This window comes from Vidua macroura, chromosome 14, assembly GCF_024509145.1.
Source record: "Vidua macroura isolate BioBank_ID:100142 chromosome 14, ASM2450914v1, whole genome shotgun sequence".
NCBI lineage: Eukaryota > Metazoa > Chordata > Aves > Passeriformes > Viduidae > Vidua > Vidua macroura.
The window spans coordinates 4,498,217-4,510,474 of NC_071584.1; the positions used below are offsets into that span (position 1 = coordinate 4,498,217).

Consider the following 12,258-nt stretch of genomic DNA (forward strand, 5'->3'; position numbering starts at 1 on the left):
TCTGAACAACCTCTGTCAGCCAAGAACAGCCAGGGTTTTACTCCAGGCTAAACCCTCTGGGTGGCTCAGAGCCCCAGTTCACATGGGGTAGGTGCCATGGGGTGTTTGAGCCTGAGGAGTCTCTCCTTGTCCTCACATGGATGCAAAGCAGAAAATGACTGTGCAGTTCAAAGAATCACCCTTACCTTAAGAAAAACCCAATTTTTGCAGGTTTTTTGTCATTCCTGGGACCATTATGACTTCCTTCACACAGAAGGAAAATGTTCAAGTGAGCAATGAACATCTGTTTCAGATTACCATGGTCTGTAGGTCACTGTCTCACGTTGCAGTTCAGCTCCTGAGCCTTCCTCCCACAGGAGAGAGACCCAGAGATGCCAGGAGATTTGGTGGCATGAGGACAGGGAAGCCTTGGGAAGGTGGCACTGCAGGCACCAACAGGGCTCTAACACAGTTAACAGAAAGCTGCACATCTGGGAATGAAAGTGTCCAAAGGACAGGGACTTTGGCACTGAAAGGAGCCAACGGGTGACAAATGGCCCGGAGCCATCTTTTGTTTGAAAAGCAGGGGAAGAGTGAGTCACAGCAGGGATTGGACTCACATCTGCGCTCCAGAGCCCTCAGGCAGATCCTGGATGCTGGGGATGAGGCATTGGAACCGATTTTGGAAAGCAAGCTCCGATACCAGCAATGCCACAGACAGGGAGAAACAGGGAACCAGCCTGGGAAAAGGGTTTATGGTGACAGATGTGGAGAGTGCATGGCTTTAATTCAGCACAGGGGTCAGGAAGGCTCTCCAGCACAAGTCTGGCCTAGGGAAACCCTCCTAGGAAAGGAAGGACTCTTGCAGAGAGAGGAAACAGGTTCAGCCCAAGTCGAGGGCCAGCAAATGAAAGAGGAATAAGGGGGGTGCCACCAACCATGGGATTGATCAGCCACCAGATCTGTGTGCAAGGAGCTCATGCTCTGGAGGTGCTGGGAGAAAGCTCCACCAGCTGTGTGAGAGAAGAGCTCTCAGTGAGCAGAGAGCCCTTCAGGATGAGGATGTCTGCACTCTGGATGGGCAGGGCTTTGGGACCCAGCTCTGGGATGTGCACAGGGAGAAGAGGCACCAGCCTGGCCCAGGTGTGGCCTGAATTCCTCCTGGTTTGGGCTAAACCCACGTGCAAGGTGCCTTCAGCAGCTGCTGGGGAAGGAGCCAGATGGCAGCTGCAGCTCCTCCTGCAGAAGACACTCACAGTCCTGTGGCATCATCCCCTCTCCTCAGGCAGTGGGAGAGGCTTTGGGAGCACGTTGGGATTTCTGTGGGGTGACTGAAAGCCCCCAAGCACTCAGGAATTTCTTACCTAAGTCTCCCCATCTTTGCTCCTGCCCTTTGCCACCTGGGCCAGCCCTTCCTCAGGGATCTGGGGCAGCTGCAGCAGGGAAACCCATGCTGAATTATGGAGGTTTGAGCATCAGAAGACTCCCAGGGGAGACCTCACAGAGGCCAGGATAATCCCCCCAGTTCTCAGTCCCTGCCCAGCCATCTGGCACCCCAGGCAAAGCCTGAGCCATGCCCCGGCCACCATGGAGACAAGAACAAGACCACGTTCAAAATTAATATATATTTTTATTGAATAGTTGCTCTAAGTGGGCTTGTGAAGCCACCCATAGAATCACTTCTTTCGCCTCAGCAGTGGTTCTGTAACAGTTATCAGCTTTGCAAGAGAAGAAAACCAAACAGAAGAGGGTGCAGTAAAATAAATAGGTTTTTTTCTTATTATCTTTAAAATAAATTTTTCAAATAAATACTTTGGTTTTAAATTTTTTTCCCCTTTAAAGGTACAAGAGTATTGTCAAAAAAAAACAGCCATCAGGTTATAAACATATATTATACCTTAAAGAAAGGAACTGGAATGGAGAGAGCTGGGGAGGGATCTTTACAGGCTGTACAGAAGGGCTTTGTACCCAGAAACTTGGGATGGGAGCCTTGGGATCCTGGGCCTGTCATGTGGAGCCCAGGGGGATTTTCCAAGGAGAGCTTTGTGCTGAGGACACCAGGGGAGGAGGAGGATGAAGAGCTGCTGCCAGGAGAGCATCCCAATGGAAAGGGGGAAAAGGGCAAGGTGAGGATGGGCCAGGCTTGGGACTTGTGGTGACCTTGGCACAGAGATGTGGGACCTCCTCTCCCAGGCCCAGCTCTGGGGTGGGATTGGTCCTTTTCATGATGAAGCCCTTTGGGCACAGCAGGACAGGCACCCTCACACCCTCACACATTCCCACTGCCCTGGAGGGCTGTGACCCCTTCCCATCCATCCAAAACCCCTGTGCCTGCAGTGTTCCTCCGAGGAACCCCAGGATCGTGCCCTCAGGAGATACTTCTGCAACATCACCCCAAGCAGGAGAACAGATCCCAGCTCCACTCCCAGTGTGACTCCGGGAGGGTTGGCAAGAGATTCCGGTGCACACAGGGAAATACCCAAAGCCAACTGAACCCAAGATGTCCCAGCTCAGGGTGGTTTGGGCCACCTGGATCAGTGAGCATCTCGTGGGCTCCACGGATTCCTTGGAGGAGCCAAGCCTGAACTGGATCCTGTTAAAGACCAAGAGTGAGTTTTGGGGTGGGGGTCAGCCCTTATCACATCCCTATCAAAAGCATTTGACCTCCCAGTGTCTGAGCACTCCCAGCTTTCTCCAGCCTCTGAACAGCCCAGGAACAGGAGTGCTGGAAACAGGAGTTTAGGGCACAGTGGGCTCCTTCCCTGTGCCATTCCCACAGCAGCTCCCCTCAAACCCAGCTTATCCCTCTCTACCACACTGGAGAGCCATTCCTAATCTCTGATTCCAGGCTTTGGCATCTTTTGGTCAATGGTTTGTCCTCCCTCCATCAGTGCTCACCCCTTGGGGATGGGCAGAAGTGAACTCAGTGGGATTTTATGGGAATCTGTGAGTCACAAAGAGCTTCCCCCTGCTCTTTGAGGCACTGATGTTTCTCAAGGATGAGTGGACAGCAGCCCAAAGACCTCTTTGGCCCTTCCACCAGGAGTGGTGGGGGTGGGATGGGAGGGACACTCCAGCCTGGTCCCCACAGCCCCTCCCCATCAGTGCTGAGACTGATTTGCCAGTAGGGAAAAAGGGGAGTGGGACCAAGGGAAGCCCTGGAAGAAGCAAAAAACATCAGAGGTTCTTGCATGGATGGAGCTTCGGGTTCCTGGGTAGGAAAAGGAGGCTCTGGATGGGTAGCAGAGCAGGGGGAGCTCAGGTCCTGCTCAGCAGCTCCTGCTTCCTGCTCCTTTGGCACCTGAATCTCTTTCTCTGCTCCAGTCTGCCCCCAGCCCTGCATGTTCCGTGGCAAAGTGAAGATGACAGCCCAGGAATGCTCCCTCACAATGCAGATCCATCCCCGTGGGAGAGCAGAGGGCTCCACATGTGACGCTCCCAGAAGAAAACCAAAAAAGACACATCAGGACAGAGAGAAAGCCCAACTGCCGGGACAGGCAGCTGCAGACAAACACCCCGAGCAGATGGGATCTGACTCACAGAGGGTGGGGCAGGAAAGGGGCTCCCAACCCCAGCCAGAACTGGGGCCCTCTCTGCAGGCAAACCAAACAGCCTGGCAGCCGAGCTGGGGATGAGGCAGGATGGATCTAGTCAGAAGAGGTTGGGAAAAGCTCAGGAAAAGAATCTGAGGCTGCCTACAGCCTTCCCCACCATGGATGAGCTCGGTGAACCTGAGCTTTGGGTGCTTCTCCTTGGAGAGCTTTTGGTGCTTCCCAACCTCTCCTGCCTGTTGAGAGCAAGGAGGGCGAATGTGCTGAGGACCCCCAGCTGGAGTGGGCAGCAGGAATTCCAGGTGAAGCCATCTGCCTCCATGAGCAGGGCAGAGACAAACAGGCTGAACTCCTCGAGCCCCCACAGGTCCTGGACGTGGCTTTCATGTCTGCCCTTGGTGAAAACAAAGCCCTGCTCTGGTCCCACGGCCTCGGTGCCAGCTGGGGCTCTTGTCCTCTCCATTTCCTAGAATCATGGAATCATTCCTTCTGGAAAAACCCTCTAAGACCACTGAGTCCAAACATTAACCCAGCACTGCTGAGCCACCACTAAACCAGCTTTGAAATCCCTCCCCTTCTACATGTCCAGTATTTCATGAAATGTATCCCCCAGATTTGTCATTTCGTGGAGAGGAGACATTCCAGAGCCCTGGCTGTGCTCCTCAGCCCTCAGCAGGCTGTGACACCATTCCCTGGTAGGAAGGGAGCTCCTGCACTGACCCAGAAAAGCCCATGAGGTGGAGGCTCCCGGCAGTCCTGGCCTCCCCCGAGTTCCTGAAGGTAACTGTGCTGCTGCTGCCGTGCCAAGCAGAGCTGGCTCTGGGGAGCTGAGCCATGGGCAGCCTTCTCCTCATCCCCCAGCTCCAGCACCTGGGGGAGGTCACCCTGCGCTCGCGTGACTTGGGAGGCCGTGAAAATGATGAAGCTTCACATGTTGAGTCATTCCACCATCAGGAGAGGAAGCAATGAATTGCAAAGATACAGAGGTGGTAACTAAATTTACAAGTGGGATCCGTTTAAAATGGAGGAGGAAAAAAAAATCAAAGTAGAGCAAGTTGGAAAATTCTGTTCATTAGTTTTCTTTAAAAAGTTTCAATGAACTGTTTCTCATTCTCATTCAAGGGAGACAGTTCCTCCAACCCACAGGGAAAAAGGGACCTTTTCTCCCTAAAAATGCTCTCTGGTTTTTATGAAGAAGGAGTTTAATCAGCACCAATAGAAGAGTGAACTGAGCCTTCCAAAGGAAGGAGACTCTGGGAGGAAGTGTCTCCCCACAACATCACTTGGAAGTAGGATCACTTGGAAGCCAAGCAATCATTGGCATAAGGATAAATGTGTTTGCAATGCATTTTATATTTGCTGCCACAGGAATGATCTTAGAGGGGTTCACACACCTACAGGGCATCCTCTGAGAAGGTCATGGCCTTAAAATCCAAATGATTCCAGAGTCCAGGTTGGCCTCAGGGATGGACCATGCACAGATGGGGCTCTGCCCTTTCCTAGTGCCGGGAGATCCCTCTGCATCCCAGACCCTCATCCTGAGATACCCAGAGATCCTTCCACATCCCCACTTGGGCTCTGGGTGAAGTCAGAGAGAGGATTTCACTCATGTCCATAACATTCTCCAGGACAAACAATCCCATCCCAGGGGGATGCGGTTCATCCCCCCTTGCCCATAGAGCCTGGAGTTCAATGTTTGGGTGCCATTTGAGTCAGGGGAGCAGGGCACAGACAGCACAGGATTTAATGAATAATGCTTCCAAGCAGGATGAATCACTCCCTGGAACCACTTTTCCCCGCAACAGAGGGAGCTTGGATCCACCACAATTTTTAGAAAGCGAATGGATGGAAAGAGGAGTCCCACAATGAGATTCCACTTCTGCCTCACCTCTCAGCCAGCACTGAATCCCACCCTCCCTGCAGAGCAGACCCCGAGACAATCCGTACACCTTCATTTCCCCCACTCCCAACAACCTGGGAACAAAGGGTCTGGGATTAGCAATAAACTGACTGGGAAATCATCTTTTCCAGCCTGTGCAAGTGCACCAGGAAGCCAAACCTTGTACCTGGCACCGTTCACAGCAGTATCATGAATATTATTAGTAATAGACCTACCCATCCTAACGTTATATTTATATCTACAAAAATAGATCCACAGAACTCTACAGAAAGAGGCAGCTGGGAGGAGGCGACGGATGGGCTGTGGGAGCTGAGTCTTGGAGAAGCCAAGGGATGTGTTACATATATTCCTCCAGGAGCACCATTCTCTCCTCTCATGCTCACACACCTGGGAAAGGGGCATGGGCAGGCAGAGCCGAGCTCCAGGATGCCATCCCGGCTCCAAACTCATCATCATCATCATCATCATCATCATCATCATCATCATCATCATCATCATCACCATCATCAAATGATGCCAGCGGGGTCACAACCCACTAGCACTACATGGACATGGGGCTGAGCCCAGGACCACCAGGAGTCCCCCAGCCACAGCAACCAGCTGGGGTTATTATCCTCCCAGCAAGAAACGCAGAGCCCTGACCCGGATTGCAGCGTCTGTCTGCTCTGCAGATGGCCCGGCCCCAGGGCTGGCTCCAGGGCTGGCTTCAGCCCCATTCCCGGCTTCCAGTGAGTGGCAGAACTCCCTCAGCAAGGCAAGGACTCAAGGAAACTCGGCAGGGAGGGAAGGTCGGGGTCCCCAGCTTTGACACTCCCTCCTGATCTCCGTGTCCTCCAGCCCAAGGCAAGGTGACAGAAGCCCCCGCTGGGGAGTCCCAGGAGTGGTGGCTATTCACAGTTGGCTTTGCCATATTTTTTTAAAGTGAATTCAGTGCTGGGGGAAGGTACCAGATCGGGGTTCGAGCACGGAGCTGGTGCCTGTGGCATCTGCTGGGTGGTGGGATGGAGCCAGGCGGCAGCTCCCACCTCAGGCAGCCCTCCAAGGCCCGGAGAAATGAATGGCAATTTCCAAGCAGCTTCTTGTTCTCAGCCAAATCCCAGAGGGGACCTTTCCCTTGCTGCAGTTGGGCAGGAGAGAGTGGGCTGGGCTGCCTCCGATAGCTCCTTCCCCTGCCAGAAGGTTTCTAAAGCTTCCCACACCTTCTCTTCCTCTTTGAGATAGAAAAACACGGTGCCACCTCATTTTGGAGCTTGCTTGCTTTTCCAAGCGGCTTCCAAGCCTGGAAGGAAGCCACTGCCACTGGTGAGACCCCTTGGCACCCCAGCCCCTTGGGGAAAGGGACCAGTGGCCACCTGAGGGGAGAAAGGCCACCCATGGAAAGTGCAGGAGAGGGAGAAAGAGTGAGAGGAGGGGTCTGGCTCCTGAGGGGCTCTGGCACAGGGACACACTGACCTGTCTCCTCCCCCACAGATAAGGACCACACTGTGGGGCAGCTCCTAAAACTATGGAGAGCAGAGCCCCGAGGGGCCTCAGATACCCTTGCCATGGGGGCAGAGCCCCAAGGACCCTCTGGGTCACCTTTCCCCATTGGACACTGCCAGGGAGGGCACCCTCAGCTTGCTGTGCCTCTCCTGCCCTTCTCCTGCATGTGCAAAAACACTGGTATCCCCCAGCTCAGTGCCAGCTTCCCTGGCCACCCAGCCAGGGCATCCCAAAGCCTGGGGACCCCCCAGGTCACCCATCTCAATCCTGGAAGGTGATGGTGGGGAGGGGAGGACACTGCAAAGCAGAGGGAGCCGAGGGAGGAGGGGGATGGAGGAGAGAAGAGGAGGAGGAGGGGGAGGAAGAGGAACAAAGCCCGCTTCTCCTCCTCGGGAGGGTCATACCGGCTTGTCCAGCGTTTTGGGGAAGGGCGTGCCGCTGGCCGAGGAGATCTTTCTGCAGACCGTGTTGGTGTGGCTCTGGCAGCGGCAGCCGGGGCGTTTCAGGCCGTCATAACCCCGCTGGCAAAGTTTGAGGCACCCCAGGGTGGGAAAGTAGCAGCAGAGGCAGGGCAAGAGGAGGGACAGGACGCTCATGGCAGCCCAGCGGGCGCAGCAGGAGCCCGGCCCGCAGGAGCAAGGGTCGTCGGCGCAGGTGTCCTCGTCGTCGGTGGAGCAGTGGTAGAAGAGCCCCTTGACGCAGCAGAGGCAGGTCCCGTAGTCGAGGAGGCTCTCGGCGGAGCAGAGGCAGCGCTGGTTGCAGAGCCAGCAGGAGGGCAGGCTGCGGGCGGCCGTGCAGCGGGGGCAGCGGCAGCGCCCGCACGCCTCGCACAGCAGCAGGTGCCCATGCGCCGGCAGCTGCTCCGCGCCCTTCCGCGGGGACTCCTCCGCCTTCAGCTCACCCCCGCGGGGCTGCGTCCGCACCAGCGAGTGCCCGGAGTGCGACGGCGTCAGGCTGCTCAGCAGACGCTGCTCGGAGGACGTGGTGCTCTGCGACACCGAGCTGGCCGTGCTCGAGTGGCTCAGGTGCGGCTGCAGAGTTGGCATCTGGTGCTGCTGGCTGTGGCTGCGGTGCAGGTCCTGGAAGGTGGAAGAGGCCAGGCGGTCCCGGGACCACTCCTGCTTGTGCGGAGGCTGCAACAGGGAGGGGTTGGAGTGGGCTTGCTGGAAGCACACCGCCGGTCTCTCCACGTAGTTGTTGCTGGCACGGATGGAGCGTATTTGGTCGATGGACAGGACCTGCTGGAAGTCCTCAGCGGGGGGGTCCATGGTCTCGTCACAGCTGAGTTCAGCCACGCTGGAAGAGAACTGCATTTCCAAGAGCCAGGAGACCCTGCGGCATCAGGGCACATCTAAAAATCCTAAAGGATTGGGCAGGAAGAGAGAAAATATCCCTGTTATGTCCATCCAAATCATTGAATCACAGACTGCTTTGGGATGCAAGGGACCTTAAAGCTTGTTTCATTCCAGCCCCCTGCCATGGGCAGGGACACCTTCCACTAGAGCAAAGCAGGGCACAAAGGCTGGCTGGAGAACTCCAAATGAAAGGATTTCCAGCAATCAGACCCGGAGTAGTTTTGGACCTGGGAACACTTAGGCTGGACACATCCCAAGGGAAGGGCTGTCGGATCTGTCCCTCGACCCCAGCGGGCACAGCCTCTCTCAGTGCTTTTGAGCCTCTCGTGTCCTTCCAAAGGATTTCCCACCCCTCACCAGCACCTTCTTCCCCTTCCCCAGGGACACATGCTGGCCCTCTCTGGAGGAGGGGAAACGGGAAGCAGTGACTGATCCAGAGGCATGACAGAGCTGGGAACGACGGCTCCCTCAGAGCAGGGGCTCTCTCTGCTTTGGATGTTCCCAGCACACCCTGAGCAGCCTCATGCTCCCATTCCCTGCACACACTGGGAGCACTGGGATGGGGAACCTGAACACAGATTCTCTAACTCTAGGCAGCAGCAGTGACAAATCAGAATCATGGAATCACTGAAGTCGGTAAAGCCCTCTAAGATCAGCAACTCCAACCATCAACCCAGCACCACCACCACCACCACATTCACGACCGAACCATGTCCTCAAGACCCACATCCACACTTCTTTTTAACACTTCCAGGGATGAAATTGCAACTAATGAGCTCTACGTTTGGCCAAGGAGAGGACTATCCCACAGACTCCAAGTCCAGGTAGACTGCAGCATCCCACTACCCCATCCCCAGCCCAGGAGCCAATTTGCCCCCATCAGGAGCATTGGGAAGGACAGGTTTCCCTTCAAACCTGGCACAGACATGAGGGAAGGCAGCCTTGGCACAGGCAAGCCCTGTTGTGACCCTCACACCACCCTGCTGTGCCCTTTGCCGTTGTTTTCAGGACGTGGCCCTTCCTGGGTGACAGTGCTGGCAGCAGAGCCTGCTGTGCCCAGGAACATCACCACCGGTGAGGGCCGTGGGACGGGGCAGGGAGGACTCCATGTGCCACCACTCCCCTTCCTGGCAAGCTTGACCCCATGGCAGCAGCTCCATCTCCAAACCCTCATCTCCAAACCTTACCAGGGAGAACCCTCGGCAGGGCTGGGAGAGGAGAGGAGAGGGAGCAGCGGGCACAGGAGCCACGGGACAGCTCCTGGCCCCGGGAGGGAGAGAGACACAAAGCTCCTGCTCCAGACACCTGCACACGGAGCTGCCCAGGAGTGCCCAGAGGACGGACATCACTGACTGCATGCCAGAGCCCAGCCACGAGCTTCCCCCCACCACTTCCAGCCCAGATCTCCACATGGGATACGTGCTTCCCGTGCACAGCCAGCTTCCCCGGGACAGAGAAGGCAGATCACAGGAGTGATCCCTCCATGCCACGGATATTGTCGCCGTGCCCGCACCCACAGGAAGATGCCAGTCCAGGAGGAAGCTCCCTCCAGCATTGCCCAAGCTCGGCAGAACAGGGCAGCCGCCGCTTTCAAGTAGGTGAAGGAGCCACAGGTAGAATCTGCTCATGCAGCAGAGAGAGACAGAGGGAAGATTGATTTTCATTAGCTAGGCTGACCTTGAGGAGCAGGGAAAAGCAAAGGCAACTTACTTTGACTGTTCAAGCAAGATCTCGTCTCTCCCATCCCCCTCTCTGGAAAGAAAAGGCAACTAATCTGCTCAGATTTGGGGTTTTCCCTCCTCCATGCAATTTCCCGTGTGGGAAGACGCAGACAGTGAGGAGTCGCTCATCCAGGACACCCACAGGTGATTTGGGGATCCTTTTCTTTCACAGTAGTACCAAGGGGAATTAGGAGGGCACAGCTGACCCAGGGAAGGTTTGTGAGATAGGAACAGGCCAGAGGCAAAGCTCTCATGGCTGTCACCTGCTGCCACCAAGCTCCTCACCTGGGAGGGTCTGACTAAAGCACAGGCTGAGGATGTGAAGCCCCTGCACCCCCCTGAAGAGGGAGGGCCCATCTCAGCCTGCAGCTGGGACTGTGCAGAGGGGAGAAGGGAGCAGCCTCGGTGCACTCCCACATCCCTCATGACCCAGATCCTGTCGGGATGGGATCATTCAGGGAATGATGCTGGTTCCACCTGGGAGCAGCTGCTCACACTTGGGTGTGAGCCCACTCACCTGGGCTCAGTACTTGCTCATTCAGAATTGGACAGTGAGATGACCCCTGTGAGGGTCCTGGGGGGCTCAAACCATGGAGAGCACCAAAGGGAGAGATTCTACAAAGGGTCCTGCAGCCACAGAGCCAATGGGGCTGGCAGATAAAGGGCAGCCAAAGGGCTGGCCCAACACAGGCAACCCAAATCCTCTGAAAACCTGGAGCTCAAGAGGCATGAGGAGACCCCTGAGCCAGGCTGGGGTGGGAGGGACAACGTGAGGAGGAACCGAGCCCGGGGGACACAGCCAGAAAGGAGCTGGCCATCGGCTGTGCCAGACACTCCAGATCTGGGGCAGGGCTGAGACACAGCATCTTGAGAAAGACAGATCTTGGGAGCCCCCCCAGCGCTGGACCGGGGCCCAAATGCCCCCAGAGCTGTGATTCCAAGGTGCAGGGACCAGACAAGGAGCTAGACTCACTGGCTGGGGGGATGTAAATGTCCCTGTGGGAACCAAGGGGAGCTGAAGAGAACATCTTCAGCTGTGGGTCCTGCAGAGGGACTGAATGACCAGAGTTGGGACCCCGCTTCCTCCTCCTCCCACGCCCCGGAATAGCCCAGTGCCCCCCAGTCCCTTCCAGCCCTCCCTGGTCCAGCCTGATTCCAGGGCTGCAATAAGTCCATATCCCAGCCCCACTGAGCTGAGCATCCCCGGCGCTCTGCTGCACCTCTCCCTGCCTACCTGCCCGCCTGGGGGGCCTGGGGCAGCGTCCCCTCAGCCTCCTCCTCCTCCTCCTCCTCCTCACACCCTGCCTGCCAGGCGGGCATGCCAGCCCCGAAAACCGGGCCAGCTTTATGGCCACCACCAGCCTCAAACATATAAAAAAGTTAGTGTGATAATGGGCCAGAGGAGGGATTGTAAAAGCAAATGATTTACAGGCTGGAGGTGGCTGCGAGCCGGGGGCAAGCAGCTCAGGGCGCCGGGTGGGAGAAAAAGGACCCCCTCGCCTTGTCTGGGTGCTGCGGCGTGCAGCGGGGTGCTGGGGGGAGGCTGAGCCCCCGGACCCACTCAGAGCGTAGGCCACGCGGGGCTCGCACCCGGCGCGGTCCCGCAGCCCCTCTACGCACACGCAGCCCCCGTGTCCCCGGGATTCCCGGCCACCGCCGCGCCCGCAGCCCGCTCGTGTGCGAGACAACTCACAGGACAACCCACGCGTGACTCGGACCCTCACGCGGCCCCAGCCCCACCGCGCGCACCCCACGCGTGTGCAGGACCCCAGCCCCCACCGCATGGAACCGCAGCTTCCTCGCACAGCCCGTGCGCATCCAGGGATCCGCGTCCCTTCAGGAACGGCCCACGAGTTGCCAGGACCCCCGCCCGCTCGGCCCCGCTCCCCCCGCCGCGTTCCGCCGCCGTCCCGCAGCCCACGCGTGTCCGCGCCGGGCGGACTCACCCCGCAGCCGCCGCCGGTCCATCCGCCCGCGGAGCCCGAGCGCGGCGGGGGCAGCCCCGGGGCGGGCAGCGGGGCAGCCTCGGCCCCGCAGCCGAGCCCCGCGCCGCGGGCAGCGGGAGCGGCGGGGGGGGGCCGCGCTCGGTGGGAACGGGAGGCTGGGCGGAGGGAGGAGGAGGAGGGATGGAGGGAGGAGGGAGGGACCTGGCGCTGCCCGGGAGCATCGCGCTCCCCCTCGCTCTGCGCTGCCTTCCCGGAGCTCTTAACGCTTTACCCAAGTGGCGTCATCCCGCTGAAATGGACTCGGCCCATTAGCGGCTCCGCAGA

General features: G+C 57.5%; 1 protein-coding gene across 1 annotated transcript; it reads right to left on the reverse strand.

Moving 5' to 3' along the window:
• Positions 1-1,589: 1,589 nt before the first annotated feature.
• Positions 1,590-11,998, reverse strand: SPRY3 (sprouty RTK signaling antagonist 3). The gene is made up of 2 exons (XM_053990466.1): positions 11,935-11,998; positions 1,590-8,272 (listed from the first exon to the last, which is right to left on the reverse strand). Exon 2 carries the CDS (start codon positions 8,223-8,225, stop codon positions 7,311-7,313), a length of 915 nt encoding a protein of 304 aa, XP_053846441.1. The 5' UTR covers positions 8,226-8,272; positions 11,935-11,998; the 3' UTR covers positions 1,590-7,310.
• Between the last annotated feature and the right edge of the window lie 260 nt (positions 11,999-12,258).